At 43.2% G+C, this 20,825-nt stretch overlaps 1 protein-coding gene across 2 annotated transcripts in view; it reads right to left on the bottom strand.

Moving 5' to 3' along the window:
• Positions 1-20,825, bottom strand: part of LOC146789709 (Golgi reassembly-stacking protein 1-like) — a 380,315-nt gene that overhangs the window by 212,715 nt on the left and 146,775 nt on the right. For both annotated transcript variants that reach the window (XM_085632043.1, XM_085632044.1), the window contains 2 exons: positions 5,939-6,025; positions 5,574-5,704 (listed from right to left, as the gene is read on the bottom strand). In XM_085632043.1, coding sequence (XP_085488169.1) covers positions 5,574-5,704; positions 5,939-6,025 — 218 coding nt within the window. The remainder of the gene's footprint in view (positions 1-5,573; positions 5,705-5,938; positions 6,026-20,825) is intronic.

The raw sequence follows: 20,825 nt of genomic DNA, 5'->3' as shown, positions 1-20,825 counted from the left end.
AGAGCTAACAGAGGTCAGACAGCACAGCATGGCACTGCATTATACGATGATATGCAGAGACCATACGTGCATCATATGTGCTGTCCACAATAAAACATTGATTGTTTGGATATTTTAAGCCCTTTCCCTATATCTTTCTTTTTTCATCCAGGTTGATTTATGGATTCGTACTGGGGTGAGCATGACAAATACCTAGGACCTACTGTATCACTACCAGGGATTGAGTATAAAAAGAATCTAGATACCCACCCTAAATCAGGGGTAGGGAAAATTTTTTGGTCCTGAAGAAATGCTAGGGATCCAGTGCTGGACCAACATAGCGTGAAACATGTCTACCTGAATAGTGAAACCACAGCAGTTCACTACAACACTCACTGAGTAGTGGCATATTATAACCTTGCGCACACTACCACATCCTAGTTTTTAACCTTACCGAAGGGTCTCTAAATAAAATTTGATCTCCTTTAGGTAATTTTAAGATCGCACTCTCCACCTTACACAATATACCCCACACACCTGCATGCACAGTCACGGCTGATACAAGAAAAGAGGTCCGCCAAAGAGCCCTCTCCCAGGTCATTGTAGCTCCAGCCCCACGAGGAGCCAAACGCCCAATGATGAAGCATGACACCCACAAGGGTGTTGGAGGGCAACACTTCCAAATAAGGAAGATCCCCCTAGAAACATATTCCAACCACACCTTTTCTTTACTGATTACACGTGTCAATTATAGTGAGGCGCACGGGTACTGGACCTTAATCTGGCTCCTAGTCCCCCTCTTTGTGATTCTCAATATGAATGAACAGTATTTTGGTCATCGTGTAAAACCTTGTACACGAAAGAAATTCTTTACCAGAGCATAGGAGTTCAATAAGAGGGTCGGAAATTGCATAGCCTCTTGAAAGCATTGACATGCACCTGTGAGTTTAGATAGCTCATGGACTCCCTCATAAGAGATTAATTAGTGAGGTGCACCAACAGTGACCAAGTGCAAGAAAAGTTACTGGCCAGAAATCCCTTAAGGAAGCAACTGGTACTGTGGAAGGCATGGAAAATTTTTCTGGCTGGGTAAAAGATGAGAAACCACTTCACAGTACCAGTAAATAATTCTGCGTAGAGTAGCGTACATGAATTATCTGAGCAAGAGAACAGCAAGTAGATACTAATGTGATAAAACTTGCTGCAAGAACAGAGTTTAAAGCTCCGTCCAACGGTGGCAAATCCAAAGGTTTTAGGTGTGGGAACTCTAGTCATGTCCAATAGCCTTAGCTGTTATGCTAGGAATCTCACTTGTCAGAAGTGAGAGTTTAAAGGCTATTACGCAAGGGTCTGCAAACCTTCAACGGAGGTAAGAATGGTGGATAGTGTTGAAAGTGTCTGAAGCCCTAAAGACGGTGGTCTTAAATGTAAAGATTGAGGTGAACCTGGGATCTGTTATGCCCAAGTGAGATTGAAATTGGGGGGAAAACTTTTGGTGTTGGCAGACTCAGAATCCGCATTTACAATGACTGTATACCAACTTTGGGATAATGAGATTCCCAATAAGACATTGCTTCCAGCAGATATCAACCCAGTCAGCTAAGGGGGTGCACACATTGATGTTCTAGGCTATGTAGTAAAAATAATTGAATCTAAAGGCAGAGAAACCATTGAGAAAATGTACGTAGCCAAGAGGGGAGACGCCAAAGATATATGGGGATTATATTAAATGCCAAAGCACAAGACCAGGTGATGCTGACTGCGTGTGGCGGTGGCATAAGTCTCTATGATGAATTTCATGAGGTATTTAAACAAGAGTTTGGGTTGCTCAAGGATTTCAAACACAGGATTGTGTGGAAAAAGGGTGCTAAACCTTGTGTGCATAAGATACCTAAAGTTCATAACTTGGTGCTAAAGCACTTGAAGTAGGATATAGACTTTTACATTCTGAGATCATTGAGAAGATAGTCATCAGAATGGTTAAGGATCCAAAGATGGAGGGAAGGCCATAAGGATATGTGTGGAGTTAAGAGAAATTAATAAGTGGATCGCCAATTACTCCAATATTTCACAGTCCCTCACTAAGCTTAAGGGAACTAAAATGTTCAGTCCTGGATCTTTCCTCAGCCTATCACCAGGTGCAAGCAGCTGCACCAGGACTCAAGGCATCTCACCTAGTAAGCAAAGCCATTGGGGGCTTATTGATTTATCAGGATGCCATTTGGGCTGGCCTCAGCTGCCGTCTGTTTTCAAAGGATAATGAAGATGATCATGGGAGAGTTACCCAACATTTATTCTTCCAGGATGACACTCATTTATGGCATGGATATGAACGAGCATAACAGGGTTTCAAGAAGTGTTGAGTAGATTAGAGGCGAAAGGACTCTTGCTGAAACAGCAGAAATGCAAAATTGGAGTTCCTTCTGTCACCTACTTGGGTAATGTCATTTCCGGGGAGGGCATTCAACCCAAATTTCGAACTAGCAGACAGTATTGTGTGCGCTCCCCACTCCCACAGACAACAGGTGAGATCATTCTTGGGGCTCGCAGATTCTATTCCAAGTTCATTAAGGGTTTTGTCAGTTTAGTGTAGCCCATAAGAGCTTTGCTGAAAAAAAGAGTGCACTTTAAGGTCACCCGAGTGTCAAATGGCATTCCAAGCTGTGAAGTCCAGAATCGGCATGACGCCCACCCTAGTACGTTTTGACACAAGGAGAAAAACCATTCTAACTAGTGACACCAGTTTCAAGGGGCTGGGAGCGGTGCGGTCTCAGATTGATGATGGAGAACGGATGGCAATTGCCTTCAGGGCCCTTAAGAAGTTTGGGGAGCATTACTCGTGCTTTGAGAGAGACTTTAGCGATAACGGGCAGTGAAACATTCAAAGTTTAATTTGTGGGGCATTCCTTTTCTAGGTAGTAAAGATCAGACCCCAAGTTTTCTCCTGCAACCAAAGTGACAGGATGATTCCCAGACTAAAGAGGTGGAGCGAAGGGTTGGAAGAGTTAACCTTTCAGGACCAATACCTCCCTGGGTTAGCAAACATAACTGCTGTTTGTATCGTCTACCAGAGGAAGGTAGAAATGAGGTGATTATTGAAGACCTGGGTTGTGTAAGTTGGGTAAGGGAACCAGCGATCACGAGGGATGAGTGGATGAAGAGTGGGGAGGAGGATGAGGAGCTCACCACAATTAAAACATGTGGTGAAGAGTTGGCCTGATTGCAAAGAGCTGGATCAGGGGTTGAAACCTGTCTGGTTGGTGAGGGATGAACTTGCGTTGTACCAAGATGATCTGGTGAGAAAGTTGTATCGACCAAGAGCATGAGATCCAAGGTAGTTAATCTAGGCCATTAAGGACACCTGGGTAGAAGTCTCACGAAAGCCCGGGTGCGGGAGAGGTATTGGTGGCCGGGCATGGATCACTAGGTGGAAGGGGTGGTGAATTAATGCTAGTTGTGTGCATCCAATGACAGGACCCATGTGACTTATACTGCTCCTCTAACACCAGTTGTTGTACCGGATCAGCTTATGACAAAATTGTGCCTGGACATCATGTGTCTTTTTGAGTTGTTACAGCCAACTGAAATGTTTGTGTTGTTGGTGGCCTACGCATCGAATTGGGTTTCACCAAGTGTGTGAGTAATGTGTGCACTAAGAGGGTCTTGGAGTTTCTCAAGGACTAGTTTGCAGGAGATGGTGTACCCAAACAGCTGGTAACTGTTAATGGGGTGCAGTTTGCCTCACGAGAGATGCAGGAGTTCTTGAGTCCGTTTGGAATAACACACCAGAAGACAGCTCTATGCGCCAGAGGTCCTGCTAAGTGCATGAACAGGATGGTAAAGGCATGTTCGCAAAGAGCTGTAGAAACCACGAAAGGGTGTGCTTAGGGACATGTGATGGGCACATCATCCCTTGCCTAACTATGTAACACAGCAGTCACCCTTTGACTCCTTCAGGCGCAGTCCAGCTAAACTCAATCCGGAGTGTTGCCTGTAAGGGGCTCCGATATGCTGGACAAGATGGAGGTGGGCGCCAGAGTCCTGTCTATGCCAGAAAAGAGACAAGCAAAGGTTTGATGAGAAAAACCCCATGAACAGCAAGAGGTGGAACGTGGGGGAGGAAATCAGGCTTTGGTAAAGAAACCAAGATGGTACAGTAAAGGTGCAAAAGAGTAAATGGGGCTTTTCGTCATTATCTCCATCTAGAAGAATGTGGTAACAGTTCACACAGGCTGCAGGTGGAACATGTCTAGGCTCGCAAAGTACAGAGGCAGCAAGTTACCCCCTGGTGAAGATGTTGACAACTCTGTGCAAGAGTGCTGTTCGGGGAGGAGGGAATCGTTCAGTCTCATGCCACAAAACATAGTAGGGCTCATATTCGTTTCAGAGATTGTGATTAAATGATTTGCTAATTATTTTTAAATATTTGCTGTTCTCGAGTTCTCTACTCCTTTCCCTCCTCCCTAAGTTATCCACTTGTAAGTAGAATGCACTAAACCTGGTTATTTTTATTTTACCGTATTCTTATATTGTATTAGATTTATCGCATTGTTATGTAAGGGGGACGTGTTTTGGTTCTTTTCTGTTTAGCCCTTCAAGTGGGTGCATGGGCAGCTCATGCCAGGAATGTTCATGGTCTCCTGGTGAGCTGTGTTCTAGGTAGAGCAGTTGGACTGGGGGTGAACCGGCAGGTTGCATCATTGTTGGTGTATTACGGATTGACAAAGCACTTAAATAATGGAACAGAATTAATTTCGTAACAGGTGCTCATTCCTGTGCAACTGCACCTGTCCTGAAAGGGCTACTGGAGGGATAGAGCATCTGTGTTTGGAAGTATATATGATTTCAATATAGAAGTTAATTCATATTATTTCCTATGAGGTGTTAGTTTAAATCCGGGAAACATCCTTTACATCGCGGTGATTACACCGCAATGCATTTAGAACGCTGCCATTACAACGCAAGCGTTACATCGACTTGCACTGGAGGGCGCTATAACCTAACGATGATTTCAATATAGAAGTTAATTCATATTATTTCCTATGAGGTGTTAGTTTAAATCCCTGCCTCCATCAATTTCTTTAGGAGTGTTGTCAAGTGTAGTGAAAGACTTACTCCAAGGCTGGGCTGGGGTACATTTAAGCCTGTTTTAACACTTTTAGGGCTGTAGTAACTAAGAAAATATTTTGTGAACTGCAAGGGTTTTATTCTTTTGTGGGTATGTGTTTACTAGGCTAGTCCCTCTCAATCCCCTCAATTTTCCCAAAACCCTTACCCATTTGAGTAATTATTCCTCCCTCAACCACTACCCAACCTAAAACAGCATCTCTCTGCTTGCAGAGATCTCAGCCCACAAACGACAAGTGGATGGGTTAATCTCCACCCGTAGGTATGTGAATTGAATTTGGCATTAAGTAGTGTTACTGGAGTACTACTTTACATACTACAAAACGTTTCGTAAATCAGGCCTGTAGAACACAACTAGAAATGTAGATGCTTGGACTCTGAAAGCAAGGAGTTAAACACCATTAAATTGCACTAAGATTACACTGGTCGCTGTAGAACCTATTGAAAAAGAAAAATTCACTCAGTACCTTCCTTCACCACCCCAGGCTCCATTGGGTGTCACAATGACATCTCGGCAGGAATCAGTCTCTGTATTATAAACCATAAGCTTCAAAGGCTTCCCTTCATGGGATTCGATTAACGCATAGAAATCTTCAGACTGAAAAAGATTGGGAATGGGAAATTAAATGTGTTCACCTGTTCAATTAAATAAAGGGCAACTAGCTAGTAAAAAACGCAAATAACGGGAGTTAGGTTAGACTAAATAATTTAGTAACTTAACAGAAAGCTATGATCATGACATCAAGTGAAACAAATGCACAAATACATTTATATCCGTGCAGAACAAATACGGTCATTACAATACATGGTTAAAAAAATATATATATCCTACCCCCTGAAGTATCTGATCAGATCCGACAATGTAGTCAGTATGGGGTTGAAGACCAGCTAGATAGGCTGGAGAGTTGGTTTCCACGTCCTAGAAAGAGGGGAAAAAAATGTTAAAAATAAAAACCAAGATTAAAACCTATTTTATAATTCATTTTTCCCTGCTTCCCATATTAAACATAATGGGCAAATATGCTTCTATTTTAATTAGAGGTGGCAATAGTTCTCAGGAAGCAATAAGCCAGAGCCAAGGCACGAGTCTCTTGGCTCTAACAGCCAATACACAAGCTGTGCCATCAACATATTAAGTAAATACGCTCCCCATCTCACCATGTGCTAGCTTTTCTTCTTTCCATCACTCTAACACTCCATTTCTTTCTGGCTCCCTTACACTCTTACCTTCTCTCCAGCCTTTATGCTCAACTCTTTTCACTGCTTCACTTCCTCATCTCTCTTTCTCTGCCACCTCAATGACTCAGTTCTTGCTCCTGATGCCCCACTACCTCATCTGCCAATCACAGATCACTTGAAGTCTCTGCATTGTTCTGTGCTCAAAGATCCAATAGGAATGCCTCTAGTTAGGGTCCAGACTACAAAATGGCCAAAGACCATCCTTTTTGCATCCTCCACAACCTTCCCTTGGGCCACCACATCATTCTCCAAGCCCCAATTAGAGGAGGGTCTCGCCAACATCTGGCATTTTGACTGGGGAAACAAATAGCTGTCAGTGCTGGTGAGTCCCTCCTATACTGCACCCAGTGGGGCATAGAGATTGATGCAATAATAACAGATGAATGCACGCTAGAAAGAAGTTCGACCTTGTTGCTTGGAGGGTCCAAGAAGACAGGAAGAGCTGTGCATCTGGGTGAGCCATCAGTGGCTCGCCCATCTCAAGTGCATATGAACAAAGGAGCATAACTTTGGTTGGTTGTACCTAGTGTGGACATTGACCTAAACACCATGTCAACGAATAAACAGAAGAGGCACTGATAGTCCTAACTTATCAAATACATTGTATTAATCTAGTGAACTTACTGTTTGAATTTCCACTAACAGATTATCTGGAATTGGGTAGCTTAGGAGAAAAGTTCCGTCATGGCACCCACCTATGGGTGAAAAGCTGGCGCTACCCCCCCCAATGGGTAGCCTATCTATACCCCCAAGCAGGGATGGCAGCAGAAGTGTTTCCACTGCCACCCCTAACACCCCCTTCGGCGATCGTGTGACGTCAGCCAGTTTTTGGGGCCTTTCTGCCCCGGGAAAGGGGGGGTGCAGAATACCCCATTAGGCACAAGGGACTCCTTTCTTGCAGATGAAATCGACCCCAAGAGGGGGAGGGGGGGGGGGGGGGTGGGAGAGGGGGCATTTTCTTCCTGCTGGTTTCTGGGCAGAATATCCCATTAGGGGTGAGGGATTCCTTTTATGTAGATGAAAGCGACCCCTTGGGCAAGGGTCACTTCCAAAGGGCGATAATTAGTTTCTGACCCCCCTGCTGACAGATCGGACGTTTTGTGGCTTTCTGCCCCCAGTGGGGGGTAGAAATCCCCACTAGGAACCAGGGATTTTTTTTTGTAGATGGAAGCTACTCATTAGCAAGGGTCAGTTCCAAAGGGAGCACGTTTTTGCTCCGCTTGTTTCTACCCCTCCAGAAACCCCACTACTCCCAGGGTTATTGATTTAAAGTGCATGGGGCAATCCCTTGGGTAAGGAAAATCCTTCAAGTTTCAAAATAGGGGCATTTTCTATCAGCCTTTTTCTGCCCCCCTCCTCCCTTTTTTGATACCTGTAGACTTTATTTGAAGGCCCTTCTGACAGATGTGACCGTTTTATGTTAATGGTTTTATTTTTTGTGAATTGAGATTGTAATGTTTTATTTCTCCTTTTTATTCTAGTTCAAGGCTTTTGCTATTTTGACTGATTTTCCAGGTTGCGGTTTCCTCGATGGGGGTTCTGCAGTTTGTGTAGTTGCATGTACTATTTACTTTAAATTTGTTTCATTTCCCTGCATGAATGTGTTTTTTGTAAATGGTGTAATAGCAGTATGTTTAGCTTTTGTAAAAATCTTTTAGAATTTGTGCTGGATGTGTATTTTGTTGCCGTAATTGTCTTTGTAGTGGGATATTTTTGGCTTTTGCTGTGTCTCTGCAGAGTAGGTCCTGGTGAGTGTAGCTGTTTCAGGCAAGTTAGCTGTATAGTTTGAGTATATAGATCTTTGTGATAAAGCCACACTGTTTATTACTTGAATTTCACTTTGTTGATTGGCTTATTTGTGAAGTCTACTTTTTTTTTTAGAAAGGATTATGGCTAGCCGCAAGATTACTGCTCAGCAGATTGTTGGTATGCTTAGAGTCTTCCTCTTACCATGGTTCAGAGACTGACTCTGCATCTGAGGCAGAGGAGGGAGTGGAAGATTGTGTCATTAAGTTTTCTGTCCACGAGGAATCATCGAATAATGAAGCCACTCATTAGTGCAGATGAAGTGACTTTTAGAGGAGGACACTGATGTGCCAATAGTACAACAAGAGGCATCTGGGCAGCAGCCTGGGGCAGCAAGGCTTCCCATTGGCAGAGCTGACCTCTGGGTTGCCCCAGGCATGGTGCAGCCGGCATTGCCTGACTTTGCTGGTGTCCCAGGGTGTAGAGTGGATACTGAAAACCTTTTACCTATAAATGTTTGTTGTTTATGGACGATGTATTTTTGGCGGAGATTGTTGAGCAGAGAATTTGTATGCTAAACCGTATTTGAAGGACAACAGTGCCAGACTTAGGCCCCACTCTAGAGCTACCCGGTGGACTCCCGGTGGAAGAGTTGAAGTTCTTAGGTCAAGTCAAAAAAGCTTTATTTCGATAAAAATTGTATCATAAAAGCATTGACAAACAAACATAAAAGGTACAATTTATCGAAAAAGAAGCATATAAAACAAGTATTAATATCTGGGGATGGACTAACCATCTGATTACTTTACACCAGGCTAAAATAAGTTACAGTATTAGGAACTTCCATTAGTTATAGATTTAAAATGTAATCATTATAAATAATTTCTTATACAATAAAATCAAGGTTAAAAAAAACATTAAACAGGATCATGTAATGAGACGGAGGAGTTTACTACTAATGTTCCATGACCACCCCAGAAATTTAGCCACGCCACAGACCAGCACTAGGCTGGTATCAGATCGTAATGTTCTTAGTGCCACACGGTAGTTTGATGTGCCCAGCAATCGGCAAACTGGGCCTAGCCATCTACTTCTTGGATTTTTGTATGCTGGGCATTCAAACAATGTGTGCCGTGCTTTCGACCTTCCCCCTGCAACTCGGGCAAGTATCCGGGGTCTGGTGGGGAGGCTTCCATTTGCTAGTGAACTCTCGAGTTGGAAGTGTCTGAAGTCTAAATTGAAGATACAATGACCTATCCCTTGGTTTCTGCACAAAGTCAAGGTAGGACTCGAAACGAACGGCTTGTTTAGGAGTGTAAAAAGCTTCGGTTAGCCTGCCCGTGTTGGTGTTACTAAGCTCCTGACGGTCGATCCATGCCCAGTAGGCTCTTTTGAGGTCTACCTTACTCAGGGGTGCCCCGTGCTCCCAAGCTTCTTTAAAACCTAGGAGATTAAGAGACTTCTTGATGTTACATAGCCAACTTACTCTGTGTGAGCCCAGAGAGTTCATTATTTCTCTTAGGCCCTCGGCATATTTTGCTAGCTCCGGAGTGCGCCAAAGGCGAGCCCAAAATAGCAAAGGGCGTAGCCTTGCCATGTCCTTAATCGAGCGCCTACCCAGGTCGCTTAAAAGGGGTTTTAGTGGAGTAACCCTTGGAAGAGAAACCAGTTCTCTCAGAAATTTGTTCTCGGACCTGGAAATTTCATCGAGATTATCATAACCCCAAAGTTCGGCTCCATACAACGCCGAACCAACTGCTTTGGCCTGGTAGATCACTAGCACGGGAGCGATTGGCTTGCTCTGCGAGGAGCGATGTTCTTTTGCGATAGCCCCCGTGGCCCGTTTATGGTTTAGCAGCATCTTATCAATGTGGGGTCTCCAGCTTAAACTGTCGGAAATTCTGATACCGAGAATCAATTTTACGTGCTCCAAAGGGGCTCCATCGAACGTGATGGCGACGCTAGATCTACGCGATTTAAAGGAGAGAAGCTTGGTCTTTAGGGTGTTAATGGTCAGTGCTCTCAGTTTGCAGAACAAGTGGAATCTATCCAGAAGCTTTTGTAGCCCTACTGGTGTTTTGGATATTAATAGTGTATTGTCTGCAAAGAGGAGGGTGGAACTCTTTCGCCCGCCAGGGCAGGGGCATCAGCTGGAATATCTTGCAAAAACTTCACCACCCCATTCACAAATAAGGAGAAGAGGGTGGGTGCCAATACACAGCCCTGGCGAACTCCTCTGTTAACTGGGATCTTTGCTGTTTTCTGGGACTGGGTTCCCCACCTCACCTGTGCATAATTGCCCTCGTGGAGACGGACCAGAAGGTCGAGGACAGGGGGAGGTACACCCATGTCCTTCAAGACCAACCAAAGGCGATCACGAGGGACCAGGTCAAAGGCAGTCTTCAGATCTATAAAAGCCAAGTGAAGACCGCCCCTGCCAATCAGGACCACCTTCCAGTATAGTAGAAGCAGCCTAAAGACCTGGTCGGTTGTGCTCGTGTTTGGTCTGAATCCAGCCTGATAGTGGGACAAGATGTTATTCTCATTGGCCCCCAATAGAATACGCTCCAGCAGGACCCTGCCAACCACCTTCTGGCTAACGTCAATAAGACTTATTGGTCGGTAGTTGGTAGGGTCCTCCCTAGAACCCTTTTTAAATATTGGAATCACCTCTGCGCCTTTCCATGACTCAGGGATGGGCGATCCCTTAAGAAATGCATTGAGCAGGATGGTAAAGTATACTGCCCAATGTTTGGGGTCTGATTGAAAGATCACCAGGAAGGCCATCGGGGCCAGGGGCCTTGGCTGGGACTATTTTGTTAATAGCAATCGTGACCTCCTCCTCCTAAAAAAGGGTCATATCTCTCAGAAGTAACAGCCAAAGCGGTGTAAGAAAAAGCCCGAGAGCTTTGAGTATCCTCACCAGAATAAAGTTTTGAGAAATGGGCAAACCATTCCTGGTTTGTAATGGGATTTAAAATTATATCGGGGTCGGAACATTTTGAATTTCTACAGAGATTCCAAAATGCAGTCCCGTCTCTAGCTAAGCTAGCAGCTTTCAGGGCCAACCAGTGGGTTTCCTCCCAGGCACACTTGGCATTAGCCACAGACTTTCTATAGTCTGATCTGGCAATTTGTACTTGGTGACAATCCCTGTTTTTAACAGCGGTTATAAGCTTTTTCTTTCTAACCCTGCATTCCGAACTATACCAGGAGCCAGAAGCTTTGCACCTATTGGGTTTACAAAGTGAGAGAGGATGCCAAAAAGAGTGACCCTATCGAATCAACTGTGGCTGTGTGGATTATCCCAGCCCTTAAACTCCCGTCTGGTTCATCAAAAGCTCTTGAGTTCGACAGTTTTTGTCAACAAAATCTTTTATTGTTATAAGTTTTTGCTCGTCACAGGAGATTGTTGGCCATTTAAGATATCTTTTACAATTCGATGGGATTACTTCTTTGGTGATCATAATAGGGCTAGGGCCAGAACTTAGTAGATCTGAAGACCATGGTCTCTTCACATTCAAAACACAGGGGATTATGGTCACCGTCGATGGTTGGGACTATGACCAAATCCACTGCGTTTCGCCATAGTCTGCGATCGACCAAAATGTAGTCGATATGAGATGGGCTGGAAATTCTGTTGAAAGTGGATGCACCATGGGCATCAGAGGGGAGCCGACCATTGGCAGCTCTCAACCCAAATTCCAATGTTAAAGCATTCAGTTGGATTGCCACTTGCGTCCACTTCTTGACTGGGGGAATTACTAAAGGAGGTATACCCCACCTGGCATCTTCCTCTTCAACCTCTAATAAATCTTCAGAGGCAAGTGGATCATAGGTGCAATTCATTTCTCCGGCCACCAAAATTAATGAATTTGAGGGACAGGAGGAAAGCTCCTCTCCCAAGGTAGAGACAATCGATAACTTGGTACCACCTTTAGTGCCTCTAATATATACATTAAAGAGCTCAATAGTGGGCCCCCCTTTTGGCCCTCTCATTGTTATGCGCATCACATCTGGTGATGCGCTTTGTGTGTGACAGACTCTACAAGCAAGAGCGATGTTCACCCATATCATGAGGCCTCCTGAGGGGCGCCCTCGGCCGTTGGATACTGCTGGGACACAGTAGCAAGTACAGCCAGACTTGTACAATGGTGTCAAGCTCCAGGTCTCTTGAAAAATACAAATATCATGGGTTGCGATATAATCATTCCAGTCCGGCAATGCGAGCTTGTCTCAAACCGGCAATGTTCCATGAGATAATTTTGACATCAGTATTTAGTACATGGGGCAATGGAATAACAGTGCCCATAATATGCAAATTGGGAGCTGGAAGATCAATCCCACCTTCCCCCTTTTTCTCACTAAGGATGTAGGAGATGGCTGTTGGAGGGAACGATTCACTACCAATATTAGAGGCAACACAGGAAAATATGCTAGATTCGGTAGATAAGTTCGCAGCAGGTGTTAGTCAATGTGTTCCAAGGTGGATTGGTCCTCTTTCTGCAAATCAGGAGGCACACCCCTCGTCCTAGTTGGCTCGGGGAAGGTAAGGGGAAAACGTCTAAATTGGATGGAGGATGAATCTGGGGAAGATGATCTATATTCAAGAGCTAGAAGACCATAGGCTAATAAATGGTTAGCCAAGGTAAGCTCAATGGTGTCCGTAGGGTTGCCGTCCGTTCTTTGTCTATGGGCCCTAATTAGGTCATCTCTAATAAGAGATCAGCAACCTCTAACATGACGGATCCAGTGAGTAACCTTGTTTTTTAAAGATTCTTCGTCCTCATACCCATCGACCTTAGGGACACCAACCTTAAAAACTGTGGGCTGATTGGTAATCGAGGGAGTTTGGGCTTTGTGGGATGGAAAAAGTGAGGATGGGACAGGGGTTCTATGGAGAAAATTAGGATGCCTAATGTTGGTATGGGAGCTTGAAGTTGCACAGGGCTTCTTAGCGGTGTTGCCGGGAAAACTCCCAGCTCCAGACATTGAGTTTGGGTTCATCCTACCATGTAAAGGTAGGGTTGCCAATGGAATCAAGTTGACAGTATGGGTTCCATTGAGTGGTTGAGTTGGAATAAGAGGTGTTTGTGGGAAAGGAATACCAAGCGGAGAATTTGATAAGTGCGTGTTCGGCTTTTGGACAAAATCGACAACTCCAGTACCAATTTTTTTAAATCACTGATTTCTTGTCTTAGGGCCTTAATGGTTTCCGTTATTTGCCCTGCACCTAATGATGCCCCTCCTGACTGATCTTGATGCACCCCAGCCCTCTCTATCACAACCCTATTTCGATTGTCTGGACCAATACATAGATCTGGTGTTGCAGAAACATCAATAATATCAGTATTAACATCATTATCAGCCAATACCTCAAATCGATTATTACAAACAATAGCAATTGGGTCGAGAGGAACAAGATTGACGACAGCAACAGTAAGGCCTTGTTCATCTGTATTTAGCATAGAATGATCTATGTTACTCTGCCAATCATCCCTTTCAGTTAGTTGATTAAGGGAAGACTTTTACTAAACATTTGGGGGATGGTGACAGCTCCAGATCGGATTTTACTTGAAGACACATTCTCTGAAGGGGATGTGGACATGACATTTGGGGCTGTGACAAGAATGGTTGCACAGTCTTCGACCAGTGTCTCTATACGATCCAGGGTGGCAGTTGGAGTAGATTTCTTAGAGATCTTCCTGGCCTTTTTCCTTTTGGCCGCCCCACCGGTATTACTTACAACCCCCCCGTTGGCGTCCAACAGTTTCCTTTTGCCCATCGTGGACCACACACTAGGTAATGTTTAAGATGGCAACAGAAAGAGCGGAGATAAGCTGGTAAATGTTATAGCCCTCGAAAGTGATAACACAGTACCTTAATCTGGTTCCAGAAAAGTTGTAAGCATCGGCTACAATGTGTGGGCGGAAGAGAGTTGGCCCAGCCCAGCCTCCTCTGGCCCCTGACGGCCCGCCCTTTGCCCGGGCTTAGCCCGCGCGCGTCCCGGAGGGAGCCTCTCCTTTTTCTGCGCCTCCGGGCGCGATGGTGGGCGGAAGTGAGGTGATACCGCTAGGCAACCTGGGAGCTGTAGTCTCCCCCAACTGCGGCCAGTGGTCTCAATCGGCGGCAAAGGAGATCTACAGCGTTGCCGTCCCAGTTGCGAGTGTCGGAGCCCAGGTAGATACACGCTCCCAGTCAGACCTCACTAACTGTGAAGAATCGGTTTAACTTATTTGATGGGCTTGATAAGGAAGCCATTAATCGTTTCATATTGGTCTACTAGTCCCTTGTTGGCAACTGCTATATTTCCGGCAATCGGGAGTTGTGATCAGTATGCGCTTCCGCTTCGGATGCTATATTTTGTCAATAATGGTTTAGGAATACCACAAAATCATCCGGATTGTGAAGGTCTTTAAGATTTGGCCTGTCGGTCATAACCACTTTATTCGGTTATTAAAAACCATAAAAGTACACTACAAACATCTTAAACAATAAATCCTATACTAAAGATAGTCCCAGACGCCATAGCAATTTAAGCTAAAAATAGTCTTCTGCCTTTTTGTGGATTTTAGATAAGCATATACAAACATTAATTGATAAAAACTATTCTAAGGTACAGAAGACAGTCAGTCATTCTAAAAACATTTAATCACAGTTTTCATAAAAAGGATAAAATTCTATAAGAAAAGACATCAGGCTTAAAACACAGGACATCATGGTGGTAAAAAAAACCTGACATTTCTCAACACAATTGCCCTTCTTTTACTTTCCCTAACGGCTGGGACAAAAAAACTAGCAATATTAAAGCTCTCCCAGGTATTGTTCAACATCTGTAAGTAGACTAAGGCAGGCCTTACCTGAATAAAACAGTTTTCCCTTCAAATATGCACTAAAGGTTTACGAATATCATGAGTGATAGCAAAACATAATGAAGTGCAAAGTGTCTTGGGTAGAAAAATGATCACATGAACAGGGACCCAAATCTTTCACTTTACATCCCAGTGGTTCAGCCAATATATAGTGCAAAAGATTAAATCTAAACCTAGTTAAAAGAAAGCTGTGATAGGGGTTTGTAACTGCACTTAAATAAGGTTCTGTCGTTAGGGCTGTTTTCAGCAGAAGGTAGGCTCGTACCTTGGGTTTCACCAATACCTTTGCCTCTTTCCAGAGGAAACATTTAAAAAATATTTAAGGTAAATCCTCTTTCCTAAGGTTTTTTTAGGGACTGCGATCTCGAGGCGCCCAAGTTTTAGTTAAAATCGTTACATACCCTAATCACGGAATACTGCTAGCTCTGTCCAGAGAAACAATTTCGGGCAATCTCACGGTTCACCACCAGTTCTGGCCAGTCATTGACCACTCTGTAGATTGATTTTCTGAGATCAATGCTCCAGGTAAAGAAATAGCTGTGGAAGAGTTTTCAAAAATGTACAGGTCTGCTAGGTTTCCCTAGGTGCCGGCATAGTTAATGAACGAAATCCACAGCTAGGCACGTTGCAAAAAAGGGCCAGTTTTCACTACAAAAATTTGATGGACACGTGTGTTGGGCCGTTACCTGTTGCAGGCACTAGGCCTACCCACACAAGTGAGGTAGCATTTTTATCGGGAGACTAAGGGGAACACAGAATAGTAGAACAAGTGTTATTGCCAATTGGTTTTCTTTGCATTTCTGCTTTCCAAATGTAAGACAATTTGTAAAAAAAAAAAAACGACATTTTGAAAAATGGCCTCCATTTCACATGCTTGTATGGGTACCCGCAAGTTTTGTTGTGCTTATAACCACTGCTTCTAAACTCTATTTTGTTCCCATTTCGGAAATATATAGGTTTCCTTGGTACATACTTTTCACTCTTTATATTCAATTGCTATATACCCGGTACACAATGAAAAACCATTGCTAGCTGCAGCTCAGTTATTGGCTCTGGGTTCTTTGTGAACCTACAAGTCCTATATATCCCCACAACCAGAAGGGTTCTGCGGATGTAACGGTATATTCCTTTAAAAAATGTGTCATACTTAAAAGAAGTTACAGGTGAAAACGTTGGCACAAAAGGATGTTTTTTTTTCAACTTAATTGCAAATTTTATTTTCAACTGATAGTTTCTAAAAAAAAAAAAAACCTTTGAAGGATCTACACAAATGACCCCTTGGTGAATTCAGAATTTTGTCTACTTTCTAAAAATGTATAGCTTTTCAGGATCCATTATTGCTTTCACACCCATTTCTACCACGAACTGGAAGGCAGTTGAAAGCACACCAAAAAAAAAAATAGGCTATGTCCCAGTAAAATGCCAAAACTGTGTAGAACATTTTGGTTTTCTGACAAAAGTCTGCCTGTCCCTAAAAGCTGAGAAGTTGGTGACTTCAGCACCACAAACCCTTCGTTGATGCCATTTGCAGGGGAAAAAACAGATGCTTTCTTCTGCAGCACTTTTTCCCCCATTTTTTCAAAATAAATGAAGAGGTGGCAGTATTATGGCTAATTACTGGGTCCCATCCAGGGGAATTCACCAAGATGTTGGAAGAAAAGGACGCACATTTGGCTTAGATACCTTATGTGGACAAAAGTTACAGGGGCCCAAGTGCGAACTACCCCCAAATAGCCCCAAAAATAATTAGCACAGGGGGTGGGGGGAGGCTTAGCAGCGAAGGGGTTAAATTCGAACTCACCAGGGGGCTCACTAAACTGCACCGAGGACTTTGCTAACTGCGCCATATCAGCAGGTATTTTCAAAGCTTTTGAGATATCGCTGTATTCTTTTCTATGAACTGAATGAACCCATAAATGACTGCTTTGTGTGACCTTTGTTTATAGAGGTAACATGACTGATTATCAATCTCGCCATTCAAGTTTCCGCATCAATTTAAGACAAAAGATTATCTAAAAGCTTAAGATTCCTTGCTAAGTAAGCTTTGAACACAACTTCTGTACTTCAGTTTGATACTTTTATGGAAGGAAAAACCTTCAGAATAAAGTATTACATAATTAACATTTCATCCAGTTAAAGGCATAAGTGAATATTTCAAGAAAGAATTAGATAGCAGCAAATTATTAAAAATAAAGTGCCACATGCCTTCACAGAGTCTTAAGATTAACCTACTTAAAACATGTTTCATTGTCAAACTTTTATATATCGGATAAAAGGAAGTCTATACACCACAATATATATTAAAAAGATCGGTAATTAACACTTCAAGTTGCCAGCAGATTGTAAAAGTAATAAAGTGACACGTGCCCTCACAGCATGTCTTAAGAATAAACTTGTTTCACTGTCTGACAATTGGATAATTGATAGCACATAGCTTTGCACTGCCCAATATGGTATTTCCTTTTAAAAAGTGGAATAAAAATAGCCTAGTGTACAATTCATAAAATGTACAAGACAACAAAAAAAGTCATAATTTGGCCTGACTTATTACATAAGCAAGGAATAGCAGGAAGGTTCAGTTGGTGTCCAAGAGTAAAGCACAGTAAGTATTCAATACTGTTGGCGCGAAACCTAACAGAGCACCCCCATCTCCCACTAGGCTGCACTAAATAGACTGGGGATGACTGCGAGGTATTCAAGAACAAATATGCGGATATTATTGGTTTCCCTACTGTGCTTTGAATGAGACTTTTCTGCACCGGATCATAAAAATCAAAGGCTACTTCCCTTCTATTAAAAGAATGGCATAGTTCTTTCTCTGTAAAGACCCTCTCCATACCAATTTTTCAAAATTCAGATTTAATATATGCCAAACACGGAATTCGGAGGCAGTCATTTCTAAGAACAGCCTGCTCGTTGCTCCAAATAGATAGCCAGAATAATAAAGGACTAACTCTAAGAAAGTCGGTTATATATAACAAATTTACCTCTGTGACAGATATGGAGGGAGGAAATCTGTACTCTGAGTAAGAAGCCAGCAGAACCTTTTTTCTTCTAATTGTAGAGTTTTGCAGTTAGCGACCTCCCAGATTGCGAAACTGCAAGTGGCAGTTGACACACATTGGGATTTATAGATTTGCAACATAGCTTTCAGTTGGCCCCCGCCACGGGGTTGAGGAAGGGAAAATAGGGAACCTATTGTTTTGGAAAATAACATTATACAGTGTGCAATACTAGGTGACCAAGCTCCAGAGACAGAACAAGACTCCTAGATATGGACAAGTCTGAACACTAATTAGGGAGTTATCCCCTACTTGCATACTAGGCAGTTTAATGCAGTGTGGGCCGAATGCCATGATATGTGATTTTGTAAAACTAGTTAGGTCTAGTTTTGACATAAAAATCAATTAATGCACATACTAGGAGGCGTAATGCACTGGGAATCGAAGCCATTAACACTGCGTCATCCGCATACAACAGCACGGGTAGGGGTTTCCCTTTAATGAATTGGACGTCACTGGTTATAAGGGCTAGAGCAGGGTGAAGATCATGCAGGAGCGTTGCTCCACTGCTTTCTCGCAGTGCGAGAAGCAGAAACCAAATGGTTTAATACCATTTTATGTTTCTACTTCTTGCACTGCGAGAAAGGAGAAGGGTATGCCTGGTTGGGGGCGGGCGAGTGGGCGGTCCTGCAGGAGTCCAGGGGAGGAGTGGCTTGCCCACTGAGTGCGCTGGCTGTTCGGTCGGCTCCAGGGCCAACCAAACCAGTCATACGCATTTTACATTTTCTCTATGTAGGCTGCATGCAGCCTACATAGAGAAAACGGGCTCCCCATAGATGCCTGTGGTATCGGTGTCCCAGCCAATCACAACGCTGCCATTGCAGCATTGTGATTGGCTGAGGGGAGGGAGCTTGCCTGCGGCTGCTTCCTGTTCAGACAGACTATGCAGGACGGGCAGGCAAACGCAAAGGTAAGTTCATAGATTACTACCTTGCACAGTTTAAATTACATTTCATTACCACAAAAGAATATAATTAAAAGATAAACCACTGCTTACTGTCTACGAATGCATGATAAAATGGCTTAACAGAGGAACAAAAATCTAGTCACAAGGCTTAACAAGTGTGATTTTATCTCAAAGTGTGGCTTTAAGATCTTGCATTGTAGTTTTGGTTAAATGCCTTTGTTTCCACCTACGACAGTTGACACAGCAACATGGCATAAACTACATATGCAGACCAACATGCCATTTACCATTGATGAGAGAAGGAAGCTAATCAGGACACACAGCTTCACCTCTCATAAGTCAAGGCCCCTCATCACATTCAATGGTAACACACATATTAGACAGTGTTGAGATACACATGCAGACCAAGAATCCTTAAATATTAAATAAAGTTCAGGCTAACCCCTGCCTTGATGTGGCTTCTCCAGAAAAGTTCCCAAGTTTAAGGGGCTACCATTTCCTAAACGATCTACACAAACTAACGGAAGCTTAACCTCCCCATTGATACTATTACTTTACAATTTGTCACACTATAAAAAAAAATGTTTATAAAGTATCAAATTCAGTTTCAATTAAAGGTCTTATTAGTACAATAGAGGATAGATAACGAGTGCCTGAATACATGTACGAGTGCTGCTACACAAAAGAGTTGCACAGAATTTGCCAGAATCTTAAACCACTATATCTTAAGCTCTTAGAGCCATTGGACACAAATGTGTATATCCAACCAGCATACTGTGAAAACAACCTCAATCCAAATCAGCACTATTCTTATCAAACCATGTATATGGTAACAATTTAAATTTAACGGCATGTTACGATGAACAATTCAAGCAAGAGAGAATGGACACCCCCCTGGGAATTTTATTTTTTCCCTTCTCTTTCTAGATTGAGGAAACAGAGCATCCCGCTTTTTACCACCTCTGAACAGGTAAAAAGCGGATGTGCCATCGAAGGTTCTGTGTTTTACAAGGAGCTATAGATAATTTTAAAGCTTAAGTTGGCTCTTCTCGAAGCTGGCTAGGGTACTCGATACAATTGCTTGCAATGGATAGTCAGCACTTTGTTCCTAGATTCTATCATGCTAGCTGACAATAGCCAAGGCTTAAGTGTTGAGAAACCCATGTTCTGATACTCTAAAAAATGTGCTCATTTAAAAGGGCAGTTAGTCTGTGTCACATTACTTGATATAGTAAAATATCGAAAGAGTAAAAATGGGTAGTGAGTGCCCTGCAATTATTGTGCGCTTTCTTACTAACAGGTTGTAAACTGTATAGTGCAGGTGTGTCCAACCAGTAGATCACAAGCTACCATTAGCTCACAGAAACCCTTAGACTAGCTCGCAACCTTGAGTACATTGTTAACCAAAGGGTCACATTTTCTTTTTAAAGAAAAGGGAAGGCTGTGTTTATTTTACATGATCATCAGGCTGCAGATAGCAAGCAGGGCTGGAGTCACATTTATGACCTAGGGCCCGGCACAGAGGTAAAGAACTGAAGTACGGAGGTATTTAACTCAAATAAATTCTGTTAATTTAATATTGAGCATTAACGCATTGTTTCCAACCCTATAGTAAGATTCTCGCAAAACAGCACTTTCAGCACTTTACCCTGTTGCAAATTAGACCGAACACCGACGCCCCTCACCAATATCTTGTAGATGCAACACCCGCTGCCTAGAACTTTGCACCTTTTATCTACATGAAGCATCCTTTCCAGTTCCGCCCCTCCATTCAAACTTGCTAGGGCACCAGACCAACGCAGCCAGGCACCTTACGCTGCCTTTTAATGTATGCACTGATGCACTGTTTTACTCTATAGCAAGTTTAAAGCTACAGCTGTCCAGCTGTTACCC

Source organism: Triturus cristatus, chromosome 10 (assembly GCF_964204655.1).
Source record: "Triturus cristatus chromosome 10, aTriCri1.1, whole genome shotgun sequence".
NCBI classification, from domain to species: Eukaryota; Metazoa; Chordata; class Amphibia; order Caudata; family Salamandridae; genus Triturus; species Triturus cristatus.
The sequence above is the reverse complement of the archived record's forward strand: the minus strand, read 5'-3'. Positions and strand labels throughout refer to the sequence as shown.